Raw genomic sequence first — 25,078 nt, 5'->3', positions numbered from 1 at the left:
AAGACCTCCATGTTTGTCATTACGAAGCTCCCTTGAAACTCTGCCTATGGTCCTGCTTGAAAGGAGACCATGATTTTCACTATAAACAGCAATGCCGTGGTGTTGCTGTACATAATACAAGAGATTAGACGATCGCATGTTGAAGTTCCTTAAGGGGACCGAACAAGAAGAGTGAAAAGTAAAGAAAAAAGAAAAAAAAAAAGTGTTATAAAAAAATGTCAAAGTTCAACTCTCCTCCTCCTTTCCCACATTAAAAATAAAGATGATAATAAGAAAAAAAAAAAAGCACCCACGTGGTATTGCGGCATTCAGAAAAGTCCAATCTTTCAAAATGTAAAAATAATTAACCCTATCGGTGACCACCGTAGACGGAAAAAAAATTAAGGAATGCCAAAATGACATGTTATTCGTCGCTGCAATATCACAAAAAAATTCTGTAACAAGCGATAAAAACGTCGCATCTATCCCAAAATAGTATCAATAGAAATGTCTCGTCCCGCAGAAAATAGCCTATCACACAGCTTCATCGAAAAGCGAAAACGGTTCGGTCTCAGAAAATGGCGAAACAACCCCAACATTTTTTTTTTTAACATCTGATTTATTTTTCACTACTAAATAATAATAATAAAAGCCTGGACATGTTTGGTGTCGACATAATCGTATTGATGAGCAGAATCCTATTGCGAGGTCATTTTTACCACAAAATATACATTGTAAAAACAATTCCCAAAAAAAAACTTTGTTAGAATTGCAGGGTCACAATTTCTCTCCACTTGGAATCCCCCCCCCCCCCCCCCCCGTCTTCCAGTACATTATATGGTAAAATCAACGGTGTCATTCAAAAGTACAACTCATCCAGCAAAAAAAAAAGCAAGCCCACATAAGATCTAGGATCTAGGAAAAAAGGTGAGAAAAAAAACGAAAACACAAAAACAGGAGATTGGCCGTGTCATGAAGGGGTTAAGGAAATCAGAATCAACTTAAACTAATCATTTTTTGTTATATTTTTCCCTTTTAGGAACGAGTGGAGAACCTGTAAATCTTTTGACCAACTTATTTGGCTTGGGACTGCCGGCCAATTGGCACTTGTACCAGTACCATGTGGATTTTAACCCTTCCATTGCCTCAATAAGAATGAAGGCTGCATTGCTGTACAGTCATGGGGATATCATTGGGTCTGAACGCGCTTTCCATGGTGACATGCTTTTCCTCACAAGGAAACTTGCAAACAAGGTAAAAAAATGATTGTATGATTGCATCATAGTATAGTAATTGTACTATGTCGTTACAGGAGTCTTCCAGTCCCCGAAGAAAGTAGAACTTCAACACCAATTACTTTTTACCCACAAGCATGCAATTGTGCTCGCTGTTTAAGGGCTGTCAACCCAGCATCCCTTGTATTCTAAAGAATTGCTGGTTGTGTAGCAATTATTCATGGAAAAAAAACCTCTTCGAAAATAATCAGAGCACTATAACAAATAGCTGCAAAAGTGTCACAAAAATTGGAATAATTAGTTCCTACAAAAGTCCAAAATTCTTCACATCTAAAGTCTCATCAAATTTTTAGTGGAGCTGGTCCTGTGTAGGAGCAGAGCGTCCACAAAGAGCTCTGCATTAGATAGAATGGTGAAATTAGTGTCGAGTAACACTTTACCAGACTGAATAATGTAAAATAAACTCGGACATCTTTTATATTAATGCCTTGACCCAGGCAGCATCGATTTGGATAAATGTTGGATTACGGCTTTACACTTGGCTGTTGTTTTTAATGTCTCTCCAAATAAATGACATGATGGAAGAGGGAAGAATAGGAAGCATTTAAGGAAACCAGGATGGATGAACACAGAACTTAAGCACATGCTAAAAAGGAAGAAAGAAATGTTTATAAAATGGAAAGAGGGAGGCATATCTAAAGAAGAATATAATGCTGTCTGCAGAACCTGCAGGACACAAATCAGATTATCTAACGCTGACAATAAATTGAGGCTTGCAAGAGACGTCAAAAGCAATAATAAAGGATTTTGGGGATATGTTAAAGGTAAAAGAAAAGTCAAAGATACTATAGGATTTTTACAGGATGAAAATGATGAAATGGTAAGACAGGATGTTGAGAAGGCCGAACTTTTAAATTCCTATTTCTTTATCGCCTTATTGGGGGACACAGATGACCACGGGTGTATGCTGCTGCTGCTAGGAGGCTGACACTATGCAAAACAAGAAACTTAGCTCCTCCCCGGCAGTATACACCCACCGACAGGCACCAAGCACCTCAGTTTGTGCTTAGTGTCTGTAGGAGGCGGACCGGGATCTCCCCAGATCCGCATTTAATCCTTTTCTTTTCAGGTTTTAGTTGTGTTTTTTTTTTTTTTTAATGATTTCCCCTTTCTTTTCCAGATACAGCATCAGGAAACGGGATGTGAGTTCATCCTGCTTTTCCTATTAATGCGGCTGAGCGAGCAATGTGGTATTGCCCACATCGCAACTCTCAGGCCCACAGGCAGGACCTTTCCCTATCACCTTCGGGTGCTAGGGTCCATGGATAGGTGTCCGGTCCTTGCCGATTCCCCTCCTCATCCCTCTCCCAGGACAGGGCTGAGAGGAAGACGGCGGTCACCAGCGGTGACGTTTCCCCTGACACGGGGATTGGAGCCGTCTTCTGCACCATACGGCTGGTGCGGGTACTGAGGATCGTCTCCCCCAGCGGCCTGCGCTCTATCGTGGGCCCCTGTGGTCAGCCTCTTCAGGGACATCAGGTAAGCCTGTCTGAATGTTCCCTGCATCCCTGCGCTCACAGACCAATCAAGGACCACATTCAATCACGTACAGCAGAGTACCTCAGCGCTGGGGCTCCTCCTGTTTGAATTCCCCGCTCTTTTGACCCAGCGCCCTGACAGGCGCGCGTCCCTCCTGTCGCGGGGGGGGGGGGGGGGGGCCACACTTCCTCTGTCAGCGCTCCCGGTTCTCAGTATTCAGCCTGCAGGGAGCCCGGGCGCGCCGTCGCTAGTGAAAGCTGAGGGAGCGCTTTCACTTTCAAAAGCGGTCCTCCCTCTCCCTGCGCGCGCTTTCTTCGCGCGCTTCTACAGCCTATCTCAGGGCTGCTTTCATTTCGGCCCTGTCAGTCTCTTTAACCGCACCCCTCCCCACTGGGGTCTCAGCCAATCGCGCGGTGCGGTGGCTTAGCTCCACCCACCACCAGCGTTCCTTCCTGAATTACCGAGCTTCTTCCTTCTTCTCTCCGGACCTTGCCTGGGGGACACATCGCTAGTTTCTTCTGAACCTCGGTAGGCTAGACGCTGACTATCCCTGACGCCTAACTTAGCTTCACCCACGCAGTTTTTCCTCGGGTAGTGTTTTCTACCACTGAGACTTATGCCCAACCTTGCAAGGGCCTTCTGCTCCAGACCCACCGCTACTCACTACGTCTGCGCGCGCTGTAAAAAGAAGTGGGCTTCGGGTCAGTCGTCTCCCCTCTGCCCGTCCTGCAGCCCTTCCACCATGTCTGCCCCTCAGGAGCACTCCGAACCCCGGGCGGAGACCACCCCACCCCCTGAGTGGGCCGTGGCGATGTCTCAGTCAGTTTCTGAGCTGACAAAGATGTCTCAATCGCTGGTCCAGGTCTTAGAGCGGTTACCTCAGTTATCTGCAGTCACCTGTGCACCGACCGCCTCGCATAGTGAGTGGACAGCACCGGACCGTGGCCCTCGGATGGACAGACCAGGTAGGGGCTCTAGGAAGCGGGTCCTGTCTGGCTCTTCTTCCGGTTCGCAGGGTCCCTCCGCTTCTCTCAGGCTACGCTCCTCGTCTCCCTCATCGGCAGACGATCCTGGGTCAGACGAGGATTCACAATCTGGATCAGACTCAGAGGCGGACGACATAGCTAGAACTCGGGAGATGGTAGATAGTCTCATATCGGCTATATAACAAACACTCAAGATAAAGGAGGATAAGGCCCCCCCTCAGGAATGCTCTGTCTCCCTTAAGAATGCGAGGCCTCCATCTCGAACCTTTCCTAATAAGGATTTCGACACTTCCTTAGCCAATCACTGGCAACATCCTGAGAAACGTTTCTCAGGCCGCAAGTACTTCGATGTACTTTATCCCTTCGATGCAGATCTAGTCACGAAATGGACCAAAGCTCCCGAGGTAGATCCACCAGTTTCTCGGATTTCCTCTAAGACTGTTCTTTCCCTTCCGGATAAAGCTTCTCTTAAGGACCCATCAGACAGGCAAATAGAGTTGTTGGCTAAGTCTATCTTTGAGGCATCCGGTGCATCCCTCTGCCCTATCTTCGCATCCGCTTGGGTGGCGAAAGCCATTTCGGCTTGGGCGAAAATTCTGCGCAGGGGCATTTCAGCGGCAGCTCCTCAGGACGAGCTGGCAGATTTAGCAGACCAAATTAATCACGCAGGCAAGTACCTTCTGGCTGCCTCCTTGGACGCGGCAGGGTGCGTAGCTAGAGCTAACAGCAACATTGTGGCCGTACGCCGCATTCTTTGGTTGAAGTCTTGGAATGCGGATACCACCTCAAAGAAGTCGCTCAGCAACCTGGCATTTCACGGCACTAGGCTCTTTGGCGCCAAGCTGGATCAGATAATCTCGGACGCCACTGGTGGAAAGAGCACTTCCCTTCCCCAGTCCCGCCCTAAGAGGTTCTTTAACAAGAAGGTCTCTCGGCCTTTTAGGTCCTTTCGTCCCTTCTCTCCCACAGACGGTTCATCCCAGCAGGACCGGAACACTGCTTCCAGTGACCGGAGGAAGCCATCGTATAAGCCGGCCCCTCGCTGGAGATCCAGGGGTCAGTCTTCCAGGTCCTCAGGCTCTCGATCCGAAAGGTTTTCATCTAAGTGACGGATCACCCCCACCTGGAAAGCTTTCCAGGGTGGGAGGCAGACTTTCCTTTTTCAAGGACGCGTGGCTATCCGTTGTCGACAACGCTTGGGTCAGGGAAATCATCACATCCGGATACAAAATCGAGTTTTCTTCCCTCCCAAACAGTCGTTTCTGTCTGTCTCGAACCCCAAAACAGCGATCTCAGGTTCCGGGGTTCCTTCAGGCTGTCTCCTCTCTCCTTTCCGCCGGGGTCATCGTTCCCGTTCCTACAAACGAGCGGTTTTTAGGGTTCTACTCGAATCTCTTTGTAGTCCCGAAAAAGGACGGCTCTCTTCGCCCAATTTTGGACCTCAAGCTGCTCAATCGCCACGTGAAGATCCGCCACTTCAAGATGGAGTCTCTGCGTTCGGTAATAGCCTCTATGGAGCCCGGAGAGTTTCTCTTCTCGGTGGACATACAGGATGCCTACCCCCACATCCCCATTTCTCGGCGGCATCAGAGATACCTCCGCTTTGCGATTCAGAACAATCATTATCAGTTCGCGGCCCTTCCCTTCGGCCTAGCCTCCGCCCCTCGTGTCTTCACGAAGGTGATGGCAACAGTCATGGCCATCCTTCGATCCAGAGGGATTCTTATCATCCCTTACCTGGACGATCTCCTGATCAAGGGCTCGTCCCGCCAAGACTGTCTTCACAGTCTTCACATAACCTTGGATGCCCTCAGACGCCTGGGATGGATAGTCAACAAGGACAAGTCCACTCTGCGCCCTACCCAGCGTCTGACCTTTTTGGGCATGGAGTTCGATACGAATCTAGCCCTAGTGTTCCTATCGAGGGACAAGTTTTCAACAATTCGCAAGGGGATCCAGTCCATTCGGCGCTCGAGGATCATGTCCCTTCAGTCCTGCATCAGAGTCCTGGGGAAGATGATAGCCTCTATGGAAGCAGTGCCATTTGCACAATTCCACTCTCGCCCTCTCCAACTGTTCCTCCTGTCAGTCTGGGACAAGACCTCGTTTTCTCTGGATCGCTCCATTCTTCTTCCGCTCAGAGTCAAACAATCGCTGACTTGGTGGACGTTGTCGGCGTCAGTTCTCCGCGGAAGATCCTTTCTCCCGCCTCGGTGGCAGGTCATCACCACCGATGCCAGCCTCCTAGGATGGGGGGCGGTCTACTATCAGAGAACGGCCCAAGGGCGTTGGAACCCTCAGGAGACTCTTCTGCCCATCAACCTTCTGGAGATCAGGGCAATCTTCCTCGCTCTCATTCGTTGGCAGCATCTTCTCGTAGGCAAACCTGTCCGCATTCAGTCGGACAACGCCACGGCCGTGGCATACATAAACCACCAGGGCGGTACTCGCAGCAGGCAGGTGATGTCAGAAGTGGCAAGGATTCTCCGCTGGGCAGAGCGTCATGTGCCGGCAATTTCCGCCGTTCACATTCCAGGGGTGGAAAACTGGGCAGCCGACTTCCTGAGTTGCCAAGGTCTAGCGACAGGCGAATGGTCCCTTCATCCCACAGTCTTCAGTCAGATATGCCAGCGCTGGGGCACCCCGGACGTCGATCTCATGGCCTCTCGGATGAACAACAAGGTTCCTCACTTTGTAGCCAGGACCAGGGATCCATTAGCCGTCGGTTACGATGCCCTAGTAATTCCGTGGTCCCAGTTCCACCTACCTTACCTGTTTCCTCCGCTCGCCCTGATCCCAAGAGTGGTCAAAAAGATAGTCAGAGGGCATCCCGGTCATCTTAGTGGCTCCAGACTGGCCGAGACGCCCTTGGTACACGGAGTTGGTGAACATGCTCACGGACGTCCCCTGGAGGCTTCCAGACCGTCCAGATCTTCTCTCGCAAGGCCCCCTTTACCACCAGAGTTCTCAGTCTCTCGAGTTTAACGGCATGCCGTTGAGGCAGCGATTCTGAAGGAATCAAGGTTTTCCAACCGGGTCATTCAGACCTTGATTAAGGCTCGGAAGCCGGCTTCCTCCCGTATTTACCATAGGTACTGGAAGGCCTTTTTTCGTTGGTGTGACGAAAACGATGTTTTTCCGCTATCATTCTCAATTCCTCCCATTCTTGGTTTCCTCCAATCCGGCTTGGATGCGGGCCTATCCCTCAGTACTCTCAAGGGACAGGTATCTGCCCTAGCAATCCTTTTCCAGACGGATCTAGCTTCCTTACCACAAGTGAAGACTTTTCTCCAAGGAGTCGCCCATGTGGCTCCTCCTCATCGTCCTCCGATAGATCCATGGGATCTCAATCTTGTTCTTGGCGCTCTCTAGAAGGCGCCGTTCGAGCCGATTCAGGATATCCCTCTGTCTTTTCTTTCATGGAAGTTGGCTTTTCTAATCGCCATTACATCCATCAGGAGAGTTTCTGAGTTGGCGGCCTTATCCTGTCGTTCTCCTTACCTTATCCTCCACCAAGATAAGGTTGTTCTCAGGCCAGTTCCTTCTTTCCTTCTGAAAGTGGTATCCCCCTTTCACATTAACGAAGATATTGTCCTCCCATCGTTTTGTCCTGTGCCTGCTCATCCTCTGGAAAAGTCGCTCCACAACCTGGATATAGTGAGAGCCTTGCGTGTTTACCTTGCCAGGGCCGCTTCCTTTCGCCAATCTGATTCCTTGCTTGTCATTTCTGAGTGTCGCCGGAAAGGTCTTCCGGCTTCCAAATCCACAATTGCTCGTTGGATTCAGTCTACCATCCTGGAAGCCTACCGTCTTCAGGAGAAACGGCCCCCTCCGGGGGTGAAAGCCCACTCCACCCGGGCTGTAGGGGCTGCTTGGGCTGTGCGGCACCAGGCTTCGGCCTTGCAACTCTGCAGGGCTGCGACCTGGTTGTCTTTGCACACCTTTGCGAGGTTCTACAGGGTTCATACCCAGGCCTCCTCTGATGCAGCTCTTGGTAGGAAGGTTCTGCAGGCGGCGGTGGCGCATCGACCGACCTAAGCCCTTCCTTATTTCGTTCCTTTATTGCTGTTCCCACCCTCAGGACTGCTTTGGAACGTCCCATGGTTATCTGTGTCCCCCAATAAGGCGATAAAGAAAGAGGGATTTTGGGTTCTTACCGTAAAATCTCTTTCTTGGAGCCTTCATTGGGGACACAGCACCCTCCCTGTTTAAGTAGTACCGTGTTGGGTCTGAGAGTCCCTTGTTGAGTTGGTACATATGTTTATGGGTTTTTGGTTGCTTCTCCTACTGCTTTTTTCACCAACTGAGGTGCTTGGTGCCTGTCGGTGGGTGTATACTGCCGGGGAGGAGCTAAGTTTCTTGTTTTGCATAGTGTCAGCCTTCTAGCAGCAGCAGCATACACCCGTGGTCATCTGTGTCCCCCAATGAAGGCTCCAAGAAAGAGATTTTACGGTAAGAACCCAAAATCCCTCTTTTGCATTTGTTTTCTCTCAGAAAGGAAATGTAACATCAACTGTTCTTCACTGTCCTATTAAGGGAATAGAGGAATCCAGGATATCTATAAACAGAAAGATAGTGAGGAAACACTTAGCTAACCTAAATGAATTCAAGTCTCCAGGTCCAGATGATTTACACCCCAGAGTGCTGAAGGAGATAGCAGAAGAAATTTTTGAACCCCTCTCCATAATCTTTGAAAATTCTTGGAGAACAGGAGAAGTCCCAGAAGACTAGAGAAGAGCAAATGTTGTTCCTATCTTCAAAAAGGGGAAGAAGGTGGACCCAGGCAACTATAGGCCGGTAAGTCTGACTTCTATACCAGGAAAGATCTTTGAACAATTTATTAAACAACATGTATGTCAGTACCTGGATAAGAATGAAGTGATTAAACAGAGTCAGCATGGGTTTGTAACTAATAAGTCATGTCAGACTAAATTAATTTCCTTCTATGACAGAATCACTGATTGGGTGGATCAGGGAAATGCTGTAGATATAGTATATCTTGACTTCAGCAAAGCATTTGACAAAGTATCTCACGCAATTCTTATTGAAAAAATGACTAAGTATGGAATGGACAAGGCAACTGTTAGGTGGATTCATAACTTGCTTAGTGATCGGACCCAAAGAGTGGTCGGAAATGGCTGCACATCCAGTTGGAAGAATGTCTCAAGTGGGGTACCACAGGGCTCTGTCCTGGGCCCCATATTGTTCAACATCTTTATCAACGATTTAGATGAAGGAATTGAGGGTAAACTGATTAAATTTGCTGATGACACAAAGCTAGGAGGGATAGCTAATACTAGAAAAGAGAGAGGATTCAAAAAGATAAATAAACTGGAGCAGTGGGCAGCAACTAACAGAATGGTTTTTAACAGGGAAAAATGCAAAGTACTACATCTGGGCAATAAAAATGAAAAAAGCTTATACAGAATGGGAGGAATAGGGCTAAGCAACAGCACATGTGAAAAAGACTTGGGTATACTAATAGATCACAGACTGAATATGAGTCAACAGTGTGATGCAGCAGCAAAAAAGGCAAATGCAATTCTAGGATGTATTAACAGAAGCATACAGTCTAGATCACGTGAAGTCATTATTGCCCTCTACTCCTCTTTGGTTAGACCTCATCTGGAATGCTGTGTCCAGTTTTGGGTGCCACATTTTAAAAAAGACATCAAACTGGATCAAGTTCAGAAAAGAGCGACCAGAATGGTGACCGGTCTGCAAACCCTGTCTTATGAGGAAAGGTTACAGGATTTGGGAATGTTTAGCTTGCAAAAGTGAAGACTGAGAGGAGACTTAATAGCTGTCTACAAATATCTCAAGGGCTGTCACATTGCAGAAGGATCATCTTTATTCTCATTTGCACAAGGAAAGACTAGAAGCAATGGGATGAAACTGAATGGGAGGAGACACAGATTAGATATTAGGAAAAACTTTTTGACAGTTAGTGATCAATGAGTGGAACAGGCTGCCACGAGAGGTGGTGAGTTCTCCTTTAATAGAAGTCTTCAAACAGAGGCTGGACAGACATCTGTCTTGGATGATTTAGCGAATCCTGCTTTGAGCAGGGGGTTTGACCAGATGGCCCAGGAGGTCCCTTCCAACTCTACGATTCTATGCGCTAAAATCCAGTGTACCCAAAATATAGTGTAAAACCATTACCAGTTTTCTAGTCTTAAAGCAATTAGCATATTCATGCAATTAGACATATTGCCCTTTGAATAAGCCTAAAAGGTGAAACCCTGGGTTGAGCAGGATGCTGAGTGTATGGTTTTGTTTTTTTTTTTGTAATTGGGTTATGTTGATGTGCTCTTTTGTCAGTATGCTATTTGAACTTTACAATAACAGTGTGTTAATGGTTTTCCACTCTGTTTAGGCTATTCTGATTTATGGAACGTCAAACAGTTTATTTGGAGAGGAACATTCAAGAGCACCCTCCAAGTGTAAAGCTGTAATCTTAACACCGTAATCCACTGTGTCATGTCTGTCCCATCTTTGTCTACTTCAGTTGTTTGGCACTGCAGGGTGACAATATGGTAGCCCTGCTTTACTCCTGGGACTTGTGGTTCTGACCAGCCTGGAAGGTATTAATTCTTGGCTAGTCAGTGTTTCTTGCTGTTGTCAGCCCTGGGTGAGGCTTTTTTCTATTTAAACTCATGAAAGACTCTTTCCAGTGCCAGTGATAGTGCATAATACTCTGGTTATCTGCTGTCTGTTTGCTCATGTTTTGCCTTTATTTACCTTATTCTGACCTCAGCCTATTTTCTGATTAATCTGCTGCCTGATTATTCTGCCCCACTCTTTGACCTCCTGTTTCCGACCTCTCATGACAATCCTTCTTGCCTCCAGCTTGCTCCATCAGCCAGCAGCTGCCCTGTAGCCCCAACTCATGGGCCCCTGTACGGGGAGGTTATCCCCTGGGATCTGGCAGACAGAGTGATTTGCTCGAAGCCTGTCTACAGAAGCCCTATTAACTTCTGCCAGGTTTTCAAGGAACAAAGAAAGACAAATTAAGGAAACAAATATGTGCAATATTTTGGACTTTTGTAGGGACTTTTTATTACCGTACATTTATTGAAACATTTTTGCAGCTATTTGTTCTGCTGTGATTACTTTATAATCAAAGTATTTTTCTAGTGGTCTTTAAAGTTTTTTTATTAAACCATTTCTACTGTGATAGTGTTGGACGACCCTAAAATCCCAGAAAGAGAAGATTGTTAAATTTATTAAAAAACAGGTTATCCTGAATGTTTTCTCACAAAACTATCTAGCAATCTCGTCAGTTTCACCTCCTGCTCTATATCATGGTGCCTGCAGACTGGACAACAGGTTGCTTTTAAAGGGTATGTGCATCTGTGCAAGCAATATTTTTGTTTAACCAATTAATTACTATCTGCGTAGTCTCATTCTGTGGAAATGTATTACAGCCTGGTTCTTGTTAGCTGACAGCTGAGCCTTGTAGAGGTATCTGTGCTCACAGCGATGATATTCACATGATATATCATATTTATTTCTGTAGCTCCTACACAGACCACTTCTGCTTACTACTGGCCAAGTAACACACCAAGAAATCAATAAAATGAGATAATCAAAGAGCTGACACTCTACAGGAGAGAGGCCCCTGCCCAGAACATCTGACATATACAGGAGAGAAGTCCCTGCGCATAAGAGCTGACACTCTACAGGAGAGAGGACCCTGCACATAAGAGCTGACACTCTACAGGAGAGAGAACCCTGCACATAAGAGCTGACACTCTACAGGAGAGAGGATCCTGCACATAATAGCTGACACTCTACAGGAGAGAGGATCCTGCACATAAGAGCTGACACTCTACAGGAGAGAGGCCCCTGCCCAGAACATCTGACATATACAGGAGAGAAGTCCCTGCGCATAAGAGCTGACACTGTACAGGAGAGAGGACCCTGCACATAAGAGCTGACACTCTACAGGAGAGAGGACCCTGCACATAAGAGCTGACACTGTACAGGAGAGAGGACCCTGCACATAAGAGCTGACACTCTACAGGAGAGAGAACCCTGCACATAAGAGCTGACACTCTACAGGAGAGAGAACCCTGCACATAAGAGCTGACACTCTACAGGAGAGAGAACCCTGCACATAAGAGCTGACACTCTACAGGAGAGAGGATCCTGCACATAAGAGCTGACACTCTACAGGAGAGAGGATCCTGCACATAAGAGCTGACACTCTATATTACAGGTCATTGCGCATGTCAGAACTGCTATAGAAGTGAATTGTTCACACAAAACCCCAAAAATGGACCGGACAAAATTGTTGGCACCCTCAACTTAATATTTGGTTGCACACCCTTATGAATGAATAACTGCAATAAGACGCTTCCTATAACCATCAAGAAGCTTCTTACACCTCTCAGCTGGAATTTTGGACCACCATTCTTTTGCAAACTGCTCCAGGTCTCTCATATTTGAACTCGCCTTCTCCCAACAGCAAATATAAGATCTCTCCCCAAAGGTGATCAATGGGATTTAGATCCAGATTCATTGCTGTTCATTTCAGAACTCTCCAGCCCTTTGTTTCCATACATTTATGGGTGCTTATTAAAGTATGTTTCAAGTCATTGTCCTGCTGGAAGACCCATGACCTACGATGCAAACCCAGCTTTCTGACACTGGGCACTTCATTGCGACCCAATATTTTTTGGTAATCTTCAGAGTGCATGATGCCTTGCACACAGTTAAGACACCCAGTGTCTGAGGCAACAGGGCATCCCCATAATATCTTTGAACTTTTACCAAAAAGCTCCATCTTGGTCTCATCTGTCCGCAAGACTCTTTCCTAGAAGGATTTTGACTTACTGGCGTACATTTTGACAAATTGCAGTCTAACTTTTTTATGTCTCTGTGTCATCAGTGGGGTCCTCCTGGGTCTCCTGTGATAGCGTTTCATTTCATTCAAATGTAGACGGATACTTCGCACTGACGCTGATGCACCCTGAGCCTGCAGGACAGCTTGAGTTTCTTTGGAGCTTGATTGGGGCAGCTTATCCACCATTCGGACTATCCTGAGTTGCAACCTTTCATCAATTTTTCTATGCCGTCCATGTCTTTGGAGATTTTCTACAGTGCCATGGGTTGTAAACTTCTTGATTATGTTGCGCACCGTGGGCAAAGCAACATCAAGATCTTTGGAGATGGACTTGTAACCTTGAGATTGTTGATATTTTCCAACAGTTCTTGTTCTCAAGTCCTCACACAGTTCTCTTTTCTTTCTGTTCTCCATGCTTCGTGTGGCACACACAGACACACAATACAAAGATTGAGTCAACTACACCCCTTTTTTATCTGGTTTTAGGTGTCCTTTCCATATTGTCCACACCAGTTACTTGCTGAAGGTGTGTTTGAAGAAGCATCACATACTTGAAATAAAGTTGTTTATCCACAATTTTGGCAAGTTGCCAACAAGTTTGTCTAGACCATTTTAGGGGTTTTGTGTGAAATTATGTCCAATTGACCTTTTTTTTTCTCTTTTTTTTTATGTTGTTCCAAGCATGTCTATAACCAAAAATGAGTAAGTGCATTAATTTTCTGGGAGAAATACTTCATTTTCTTGAACGATTCCAAGGGTGTCAACACATTCAGCAATGACTGTATCTTGTTATGTGGTACTTTGTGTGCACATCTTTGTATTTTTGGAGAAAGTTAATTATCACACATCTGTTACAGCTGCCAGTAATGGCTTCCCTCTAAGTGATGGAAATAGCTTGTTATCACTTGTAGTGCCGTGTATTTGGTGCTAGTGGTGTTAATGACTACAAGCCCTCCCCATATACCCAGCTTGGCCCGGCCATGAGTTACACGGTTAGCTGTTCAGCTATTATATATAAAACAGGCCTTAGTAATTTGTATAAAGTGTAATCACTGGTGAAGCTGGATGGATGTTTTTCTTGTTTAGGTGACAGAACTGACAAGTACAACCAGAAACGGGGAGGTTGTGAAGATCACGGTGACCCTGACAAGCACCCTGATGCCTGGATCCCCCATGTATATCCAGTTCTTTAGTTTCCTGTTTAAAAAGTAAGTGCAGGAGGGGATTATTAACTCGTTCAGGACATAAGTTGTATATTTACGTTATATGTCGTGTCCCTGATTTTGATCCAGGCTCCTGCACTGAGCCCGCTTCTTTCCCCACACATGTGGCTGATTTAATCAGTCATTATGTGCTTTTTAACAGTCGCGGGTGGATCGGTGCTCCGCCTACGGTTGTTAACCTGTTAAATCCCACTGTCAATCACTGACAGCTAGATTTAAAATGCGACGATTGGAAGCTCGTTATTCCGACTGCCTATTGGCGCCCCTGTCATGTGATCGGGGGGCGCCGATGGGTTGTCATGATGACAGCTGGGCGTCTGCAGAAGACACCTGCACCTGTAATTACAATGATGCTGTGAACGTCGGTTCGTGGCCGGCGTTCATAGGAGAATGTGATTTTAAATATACATAGCAGTACTGAAGCCCTGCTCTGTGTATCACTAGCAATCAGATTAGTGATCTGTACAATCTCTACAGAAGAAGAAAAGGACTAGTATGAGCTTCAGCAATCGGAGTGCAACCTGCAAAATTTCAGGATATAGATTTTTTATGTTTTTTAATAAAAGGTAATGAAATAGAAAATTGCAGAAAAAATATGCACACAAACCTTCTTTTACCTAACAGGCGATTGCATGATTGTATTTTTACATGCATTATATTGGGCAGAATTTGCACTTCTTGGTTTACAATGAGGAAGGGTTCTGTAAGAGTCACAAAAATCTACAAGACCAAATGTAATACACATTAGCGCCCCTTTACCTTCGGACGTCTATGTTGTCTGTGGATATCTCTTCTTCATTTATAGTGTTCCACTTACATTTTTATCAAAGCACAGCAGAAAATGTAACGTCTCTGACACTTCATCTTGTGTCACATCCTCAACAACCTCACGATCTCGGCAGCTTCGTGCACAGCAATTTATTTTTGTATATTGCAGATAAATGAACCCTACGAAGCATTTTATTCTCCGGGAAACCAGAAAACCCAGGAAATGCTGAATTTATAGGCAAAAATTTAAAAAATGGTGTCTATAGTCTTCAGCCTGTGCATCATACGTATTTTTGTGTGCATCTGTATACTTCCCTATTGTCACACACAATGACAATGTATTGTATAAAGATACTGTATTAATATTCCAGACTTCGAAACACAGTTATAAACAAATTTAAAAAAATGACACACTATTTTGTGTGACCATTTTCTGTGGGCACATAGAACATTTTATACATTTTTTTCTCATGATTTTTATGTTGTAGAATTTGTATATACAGTGTATATGTATATATATATATATATTATTTTTATTTTTAGGGTGTTTAAACATCTCAAAATGTACCAAGTGGGACGCAACTACTTCAGCCCATCAGATCCCATAAATATTCCTCAGCACAAGTAAGGAAAAATGTGATTTGGATAATAAAGCTGTTTTTTTTATTCATACACATGTAGTATTGATCACCTTAAAGGGATATTCTAAGAATGTAATAAAATGGCCCTCCATTGTGTAACTCAAACAGTAGCCGGTGTTACTGATGTCAGGCTGAGCTGCAGTCTGAAAAAACACAGCCCTCGAGCACTGTGTCTCAACTCGCAGAGCAGGTGTATCATAAGCACACATACTGGTGAGCTGCCAGAGAAGGGCTGTGACTGCTCACAGGACTGAGGCTTCTGCTTCTCCTGCTTTGTGTCCCAGAGTCTGCGTGCCATGCAAGTTCCCTGGCAGAGCACTTAGGACACACGCACGCATGCTTCCGGTCTCTTAAAGAGACAGCATCTGCACTCTTAATGTGTCCCCAGCCAATATCTGTGAGCCACTTAATATTTAAGACACCTTCACCTGTTGGAGGTGCCTGAGTAACAATTGTAGTTAGTCTGCTAGGTTGTTATCAGGTCCCTGTACCAGTCCAGTTAAACCAGTAACCATCTTCTCACATACTATCCTGAAACCGCTTTGGAGGTAGCTGAACTAGAAACCACTCTGGCAGTACTCGGACCTGAAACCGCTTTGGCGGTATGTAAACCTGCACCAGCAGGGCCAGAATCCTAATACGGCTCATGTGGTTCCTGAACCCAAAACCGCTTCGGCGGTACCTGAACCAGAAACCACTCTGGCAGTACTTGGACCAGAAACCGCTTTGGCAGTATGTAATCCTGCGAATCCTGCTTTGAGCAGGGGGTTGGACCAGATGGCCCAGGAGGTCCCTTCCAACTCTACGATTCTATGATTCAAAACCTGCACCTGCAGTACCAGAATCCTGATACCGCTCCTGTGGTTCCTGAACCCAAAACCACTCCAGTTATACCTGATCGAGAAACCACTCTGGCAGTACTTGAACCAGAAACCGCTTCGGCGGTACGTAAACCCGCACCTGCAGTACCTGTTCCAGAGTATTTTCCGTCTGAACAAGCGTCTACATCAGTACCATCTGTATCCGATCCTGCCTTGGACTCCAAGTCCGTTTCTGCTATTCTTACCCTTGGGGTCAGCTGATGCTGAAAATGGGACTGCTTTAGGAGTGGTGCTTGTCCTGTCACAGCCCTTCTCCGGCAGATCCAGTATGTGTGCTTATGGTACAGCTCTTCTGTCAGTTGAGACACAGGTCTCGTATTTATGCAACTGAGAGCAGTGTGGTGTTACTCACATCGCTCACTACCAGGCCCGCAAGCAGGACCTAATCCCCTGTCACCTTTACGGGTGTTTCAGGGTGATTTCTTGTGGCCGGACCTTTGCCTTCTCCCCTCCCTACCCCTCTCCTCAGAGAGGGCTGAACGGAGGACAGTGGTCACCAGAAGTGGCCTCCCCCTTTTTGTAAGGGGTTGATGCCGTCTTCTTCACCTTCTGGAGACGGTGCGGGAAGGAGGATGCCGGATTCCAGCGACCCTCTCCCACCCGAGGGCTCCTGTTGTGATCCTCATCTATGCAGAGAGACAGGGACTCACCGACAGGTAAGTCTCCCTTCTTCCCTCTGCAGCGGCAGGCTTCATCCCACACTGTCCCTTCATTGCAAGGGGACAGGGTGGCGCTAGAGGTAGGGAACAGCCGTGGCCATGTTTCCCATGGCCGGGCTCATCACATGTGGGCACTCCCCCTCACTTTGCTGGCCGCACTCCTTCCCTGCTTTTCCTTAGCTAGTCACCAGCATGTGATTTAAATCGCGCACTCTTTATCCAGTGGGAGGTGTCCTCCTTCTATTCTTCTTGTGAGCTCCCCCCGGCGCGTGTTCTTTTCAGGCTCGCTTTTTCCGCTCCTATCACAGAGCTTCTCCTTCCTGGCTGTTCACGCCCCCGGCATGTCAGCCAGTCTGAGGGGGATTTTCGTTTTCGCCGGCTGGCATTTCCTGGTTGTTCACGCCATTCGGCGTGTCAGCCAATAGGACACTTGCTGTCTCTTTTGCCAGCCGGCAGATTGCAGCGCTGTGGAACAAGCCGAGGAGACCCTACATACCGCCGCGCGCTCTACAGACTTGCTGGTGCACTGCTCATGGGGGACACAGCTAAATCCTACGCTCTCTGCCGAAAGGGGGACACAGCTTGCATAGTTGTTTCTACTGGTCGTCGCTGGCACGGGTAGGGTCTGTTTTTTTTTTGTTTGTTTTTTTGTCTGGCTCTTCCACAGCAGTATCTCCAAGGCTCAAATTTTGCCCAACCCTAGAGAGGCTTCTTCTTGCCCCTCTAAATTGTGATTCACTAAGACTGTGCCCTTTGCAAAAGAAATTGGTCTTCAGTCCAGTCCTCCCCTTTCTACCTGTCCTGCAGCCCTTCTGCCATGTCTGCCCCACAGGAGCCCTCTTAACGCCCGGGATGAGAGTACTCGCCTCCCTCCGGAGTGGGCTGTTGCAATGTCACATTCGATCTCTGACCTGACAAAAGTTTCACAGTCCGTGGTCCAGGTCCTGGAGCGACTTCCACATTTGTCCGATGCCACCAGTACTCTGAACCCCTCTCACAGTGATTCGCATGCACCTGACTTCTACCCTCATAGGGACAAATCGGGCACAAGGCAAAGGAAGAAAGCTCTTTCCGGTTCTTCCTCCATCTCTCCGGGTTTCTCTGCATCCTCCTGGATACATTCCTCCCTCCGTCCCCTCCCTGGAGGCGACTTTTGGCCGGATGCAGATTCCCAGTCTGAGTCCGAGTCTGATACGGACCAGACATCAAAGATGCATTGTTATGAATGAGTCACCGTAGGAGGCAAAAACAGAAATGCTATCTAAGTCCAGAAAACCAGAGAAGTTGGCAGCTATCAGATTGCAGACCCCTGAACCTATCAACAACAACTAGCAGTAGCCGTGGGGGGTTCCTACGATGCCCTAGACCCCTCGATCACAGCCGGAGAACTGCCTAGCCTAAAGACAGAAAGGGAAATCTAAACTGCCCCAGAGCAGACCCCAAAGCAATGGGCAGCCCCCAACATATAATGACGGTGAAGCAAGAAGAAAAAACACTCACACAGATAGAAAGATAGGCTGAGCAAACGATGGGGCCCAAGCTAACTACAAAGGACAGGATAGGAAAGCTGCTGTCTGCAATCCGCGAAAAACCCTATGAAAATAAGAGCCAACAGACTGACAGGGAAAAAGGCCCTGAAGACACTAGGCTTCAAAAAGACTATGTCAGTACTCAGGTATTTTCTGAAGACAGAGCAACCGACAAAAAAGGAATTCAGCTCACCCCAGCAGGGAATGGCAGAATCCAGAAAAGCAAGGCAAACTAAAACCAAAACACAAATGCAAAAAGGCAAAGCAGAAAACTTAGCTTTTGAGGAGCAGGAATCAGACTGGTCTCCTAGAATTCCACAGAGAAATCACCAGCGAGGAGGAAGGGCATCGGCTGCCTTATATCCAATCAGAGATCCCCGTCGCCCAGTCATCCTCTCCCTGCTCAGGTGCTTGGTAATCAGCCTCACTACCTTCCTTCACCAGAAGAGGGAGTTCATCAGACCTCAATGGTGAAGGGGAAAATGAACTCATAACAGTACCTCCCCCTTGAGGAGGGGTCACCGAACCCTCATCCACGCCACCAGGGCGATCAGGGTGAGCCCGATGAAAGGCACACACCAATCTTTTGGCATGAATATCAGAGGCAGAGACCCAGGAATTATCCTCCTGACCATAACCCTTCCACTTAAACAAATACTGGAGTCTCCGTCTAGCCAGACGGGAATCCAGTATCTTCCCTACCTCATATTCCATGTTACCTTCAACCAATACAGGGTCCGGAGGTGCCACCCCAGGAACTACTGGTTCAACAAACCTCTTCAACAAGGACTTATGAAACACATTATGGATTTTAAATGTGACAGGAAGAGCCAACCGAAAAGAGACCGGATTAATGATCTCCAAAATCTTGTAAGGCCCAATAAATCTAGGCTTAAACATAGGAGAAGCTACCTTCATAGCGATATTTTTTGATGATAACCAAACCATATCACCCACCTTAAACTGGGGACCAATGGTCCTATGTCGGTTGGAAAACCGCTGGGCCTTTTCCTGGGAGAGAGATAACTTATCCACCACTTGTTCCCAGATCTGGTGCATTCTCTCCACCACAGTGTCAACACCTGGGCAGGCAGAAGGCTCCACCTGCCCTGAAGAAAATCGAGGATGAAAACCAAAGTTACAAAAAAAAGGTGACATCAAAGTGGCAGAACTAGCTCTATTATTTAAAGCAAATTCGGCCAAGGGCAAAAATGAAACCCAATCATCCTGATCAGCGGAAATAAAACATCTCAAATACGACTCCAAGGTCTGGTTTGTTCTCTCCGTCTGCCCATTGGTCTGAGGGTGAAACGCAGAGGAGAAGGACAACTGAATTCCCAGCTTGGAACAGAACGTCCTCCAAAATCTAGACACAAACTGAACTCCTCTGTCAGATACAATGTTCTCAGGAATCCTGTGCAAGCGAACCACCTGTTGCAAAAACAGGGGCACCAACTCAGAGGAAGATGGCAACTTAGGGAGTGGTACAAGATGAACCATCTTAGAGAACCTATCACAAATCACCCAAATAACAGTCATTCTCTGAGAGACAGGCATATCAGAGATGAAATCCATTGAAATATGGGTCCATGGCCTCCTGGGGACCGGCAAAGGCATCAACAACCCACTAGAGCGAGAACAAGGTTTAGACCGGGAGCAAGTCCCACAGGACTGCACAAAATTCCTGACATCACGAGACAAGGCGGGCCACCAAAAAGACCGACTCACCAGATCTCTAGTACCAAAAATACCTGGATGACCAGCCAATGCAGAGCAATGAACTTCAGACATCACTCTCTTCTTCCACTGGTCAGGAACATACAACTTTCCACTGGGACAACGCTCAGGTTTGTCCTCCTGGAACTCTTCCAGAGCACGTCTCAAATTGGGCGAGATGGCAGAAAGAACTACCCCTTCGCCTAAGATGGTAGCAGGCTTGGTCACCACAGGAGAATCAGCAAAGAAGCTCCTAGAAAGAGCGTCAGCCTTGACATTCTTAGTGCCAGGAAGAAAAGAGACCACAAAATCAAAACGTGTAAAAAACAAGGCCCACCTAGCCTGTCTAGGGTTCAAACGTTTGGCCGACTCCAGGTAAATCAAATTCTTGTGGTCAGTGAGGACCACGACTTGATGTTTAGCTCCCTCCAACCAATGTCTCCACTCCTCAAATGCCCATTTCATGGCCAACAGTTCCCGATTCCCCACGTCATAGTTACGTTCAGATGGGGAGAACTTTCGGGAGAAGAAAGCACAGGAATTCATTTTAGATGTTACAGGATCCTTTTGGGACAAAACAGCTCCTGCACCAATCTCAGAAGCGTCCACCTCTACCTGGAACGGGTGTGAGACATCAGGTTGCCGCAAAACCGGGGCAGAAGTGAATCTTCGCTTCAGCTCCTGAAAGGAAGAAACAGCCTCCAATTCGACCAATTCGACACATCAGCACCCTTCTTAGTCAGATCAGTCAATGGCTTGGCAATACTAGAAAATTTTGCTATAAATTTCCGATAAAAATTAGCAAAACCCAAAAACTTCTGAGGGGCCTTCAAAGAAGTGGGCTGAACCCAATCATAAATGGCCTGTACCTTGGCCGGATCCATTTCAATAGTTGACGGAGACAAAATAAATCCCAAAAATGAAATCCTCTGTACCCCAAAAAGGCATTTCGATCCTTTGACATACAGGGAATTCTCCCTCAAGATCCGGAACACCGTCCGAACATGTTCCACATGAGAATCCCAATCCTTGGAGAAGATCAAAATATCATCCAGAGAGATAATCAAAAATGTATCCACAAAGTCTCAGAAAATGTCGTTCATGAAGCACTGGAAGACAGAAGGGGCATTAGTGAGCCCAAAAGGCATCACCAGGTACTCAAAATGTCCCTCTGGAGTATTAAACGCCGTCTTCCATTCATCCCCATGCTTAATGCGGATAAGATTATACGCCCCCCTGAGGTCAAGCTTGGTAAACCAGCAAGCACCTTTAACTCTGGAGAATAGATCCGAAATCAGGGGGAACGGATACTGATATTTAATAGTAATTTTGTTAAGGGCACGATAATTAATACAAGGCCTTAACGAACCATCCTTTTTGGCCACGAAAAAAAAAACAGCACCTAATGGTGAAGAGGATGGTCTAATATGACCCTTCTCCAACACCTCCTTAATATAGGATCGCATAGCCCCGTGCTCGGGTACAGATAAATTGAAGAGCCGACCCTTGGGAAATTTACACCCCGGGCTCAGTTCAATTGCACAGTCATAACTCCTATGAGGAGGCAAAGACACAGACTCATTCTCACTAAATACATCATAAAAGTCCGCCAAATAGTCAGGAACATCATGCGACTGAGGAGAGGTGGAAAAAAACGTAGCCTCACTAAGGGCACACCGACAACCCCAACTCACCACAGACACAGATTTCCTGTCCAAGACTGGATTATGAATTTGCAACCAGGGAAACCCCAGAACAATGGTATCATGCAAATTATGCAACACCAAAAATCTGCAATTTTCTTGATGGTTTGGGGCGACCCGCATTACCACCTGGGTCCAAAACTGAGGTTTATTTTTCGCCAAAGGAGTAGCATCAATCCCCCTCAAAGGGATAGGCGTCCGTAGAGGTGTCATAGGAAATCCACAACGTTTAGCAAAATCCAAGTCCATTAGGTTCAGGGCTGCTCCTGAATCCACAAAAGCCTTGGCGGAAAATGTGGACAGGGAGCAGATCAGAGTAATTGCCAGAAGAAACTTAGGTTGAACACCACCCACAGAAAACGTGTGTGCAAAACGTTTCTCTCGTTTAGGACAGACAGAGGCGAGGCATCTCCGCAAAAAAACACAGCTTATTACGCTTTCTGAACCCCTGACATTGCTCCCTGGACAAAACTATCACATTGCATAGGTTCAGACACTTGTTCAACAGGTGGCAACACCTCTCGTGCAGTCCTGCGTTCACGTAAACGCCGATCAACCTGAATGGTAATGACATAGAATCGTCCAGACCAGAGGGAACAGGAAATCCCACCATAGTATCTTTACGGCTTCTGACAAACCCTTCCGAAAGAGAGCTGCCAAGACATTATCATTCCAGGCAGTAAGGACCGCCCACTTTCGGAATTTTTGACAGTACAATTCTGCAGAATCTCGACCCTGGCTCAATGCCAACAGGGTCTTTTCAGCCTGATCAATAACATTAGGTTCGTCATACAACAACCCCAAGGCTTGAAAAAATGCATTCACATTAGTCAGACTAGGATCATCAGGTTTCAAAGAAAACGCCCAATCCTGGGGATCGCCACGCAGCAAAGAGATGACAATTTTAACCTGCTGCGCGGAGCTCCCTGACTAGTTAGGCCTCAAGGAAAAAATAATTTACAATTATTTTTGAAATTCAAAAATTTAGACCGATCCCCAAAAAACACATCAGGAGTAGGGATCTTTGGTTCAGCAGCATGTGAATGAGCAAGGTAGGCGGAAATTCCCCGCACTTCCGCAGCGAGCTGCTCCACACGATCAGACAATTGCTTTATCTCCGTTTAGAGAAAAAAAAACTTCCCCCTACGGCCTCAGAGATATAGAGGAAAAAATATACACACCTTTTTTTTTTTTTTTTTTAATTCTTTCCTGCTATTGAGTACCCTAGGATCTGCGGTATGGCTGGTGATTCTGTTATGAATGAGTCACCGTAGGAGGCAAAAACAGAAATGCTAGCTAAGTCCAGAAAACCAGAGAAGTTGGCAGCTATCGGATTGCAGACCCCTGAACCTATCAACAACAACTAGCAGTAGCCGTGGGGGGTTCCTACGATGCCCTAGACCCCTCGATCACAGCCGGAGAACTGCCTAGCCTAAAGACAGAAAGGGAAATCCAAACTGCCCCAGAGCAAACCCCAAAGCAATGGGCAGCCCCCAACATATAATGACGGTGAAGCAAGAAGAAAAAACACTCACACAGATAGAAAGATAGGCTGAGCAAATGATGGGGCCCAAGCTAACTACAAAGGACAGGATAGGAAAGCTGTGGTCTGCAATCCGCGAAAAACCCTATGAAAATAAGAGCCAACAGACTGACAGGGAAAAAGGCCCTGAAAACGCTAGGCTTCAAAAAGACTATGTCAGTACTCAGGTATTTTCTGAAGACAGAGCAACCAACAAAAAAGGAATTCAGCTCACCCCAGCAGGGAATGGCAGAATCCAGAAAAGCAAGGCAAACTAAAACCAAAACACAAATGCAAAAAGGCAAAGCAGAAAACTTAGCTTTTGAGGAGCAGGAATCAGACTGGTCTCCTAGAATTCCACAGAGAAATCACCAGCGAGGAGGAAGGGCGTCGGCTGCCTTATATCCAGTCAGAGATCCCCGTCGCCCAGTCATCCTCTCCCAGCTCAGGTGCTTGGTAATCAGCCTCACTATCTTCCTTCACCAGAAGAGGGAGTTCATCAGACCTCAATGGTGAAGGGGAAAATGAACTCATAACAATGCAGGATATGGTCAGTAGCCTTATCCTGGCAATTACCCAAACTAAACCTAAAGGAGGACGAGGCACTGCTCAGGAGCACTCCGTCTAGGAGCACTCCGTCTCCTTCAAACGGGTAAAACATCCTTCCCGGAATTTCCCTAATCACAGGCAATTTGAAGGGATTATGTACAAACTCTGGGAATACCCTGACAAGAGCTTCTCAGGAAGGAAGCAGCTCCATATTCTCTATCCCTTTAGCCCAAACCTCGTTGGTAGATGGGTAGAGTCCCCTAACGTGGATCCGCCGGTTTCTCGCCTGTCTTCTAAGACAGTCCTGCCTCTACCGGATGGTGCATCCCTTAAGGATTCTAATATCTTTTGACCGCTTCCTTGGATGTGGACGGTTGTTCCGCCACGGCTACCAGCAATATCGTTGCTATTTGCCGAATTCTCTGGATGAAAGCGTGAAATGCGGACCCACTGTCAAAAAAGTCCCTTACTGGCCTTGCCTTCCAAGGCTATAGACTTTTTGGGTCCAAACTGGATTAAATGATTTCCGATGCTACTGGCGGAAAAAGCACCTTGTTTCCCCAGTCCAAGCAGAAACGTCTTTTTAATAAGAGGAGGTCACTCCAATTTCGTTCCTTTCGGCTCTTTTCTACCTCAAGAACTTCCGTCCAGCAGGACCGCTCGTCCGACCAAGGGGGAGAGGAAGAAGCCATCTTTCAAACCTGCCCCTCGCCATCATCCAAAAGGTCGCTCTTCCAAGTCTTCAGGGTCCTGCTCCAACAGGTTCTCCTCGACGTGAAGGGTCACCCCCACCCGGGAATCTCTCCAGGGTGGGAGGCCGGCCTCTTCTCTTCCAGGATGCCTGGTTGTCGGTGGTCGACGATGCCTGGGTCAGCGAGATAGTCACGTCTGGTTACAACCCCCCCCCCCCCCCCAAGGGAGACGTTCCTTTCGATCTCGCTCGCCAAGAATTCAGGGGTTCTTCAGGCCATTTCTTCCCTACCATGCACAGGAGTAATTGTTCCCATTCCCCGAAACGAATGGTTTTCAGGGTTCTACTCCAATCTTTTCATAGTCCCGAAGAAGGACAGATCGCTCTGTCCGATTTTGGATCTCAAGCAATTGAACCGTCACTTTCAGATCCGTCATTTCATGATGGAGTCCCTGCGCTCGGTAATCGCCTCCATGGAACTGGGATAATTTCTTTGTTCTGTGGACATTCAGGATGCTTATCTTCACATTCCTGTTTTTGTTCAGCATCAGAGATTCCTACAGTTTGCGATCCAGGGGGATCACTATCAGTTCATGGCACTTCCCTGCA

General features: G+C 46.8%; 1 protein-coding gene across 1 annotated transcript in view; it reads left to right on the top strand.

The window, feature by feature from the left end:
• PIWIL4 (piwi like RNA-mediated gene silencing 4) overlaps window positions 1-25,078 on the top strand; it is a 275,269-nt gene that overhangs the window by 101,685 nt on the left and 148,506 nt on the right. Inside the window, exons 5-7 of the mRNA XM_073582971.1 lie at window positions 1,019-1,233; window positions 13,674-13,795; window positions 15,122-15,202. Coding sequence (XP_073439072.1) covers window positions 1,019-1,233; window positions 13,674-13,795; window positions 15,122-15,202 — 418 coding nt within the window. The remainder of the gene's footprint in view (window positions 1-1,018; window positions 1,234-13,673; window positions 13,796-15,121; window positions 15,203-25,078) is intronic.

The sequence above is a fragment of the Dendrobates tinctorius genome, unplaced genomic scaffold, assembly GCF_039654945.1.
Source record: "Dendrobates tinctorius isolate UK_male_01 unplaced genomic scaffold, ASM3965494v1 ptg000075l, whole genome shotgun sequence".
Taxonomy (NCBI): Eukaryota; Metazoa; Chordata; class Amphibia; order Anura; family Dendrobatidae; genus Dendrobates; species Dendrobates tinctorius.
The sequence above is the reverse complement of the archived record's forward strand: the minus strand, read 5'-3'. Positions and strand labels throughout refer to the sequence as shown.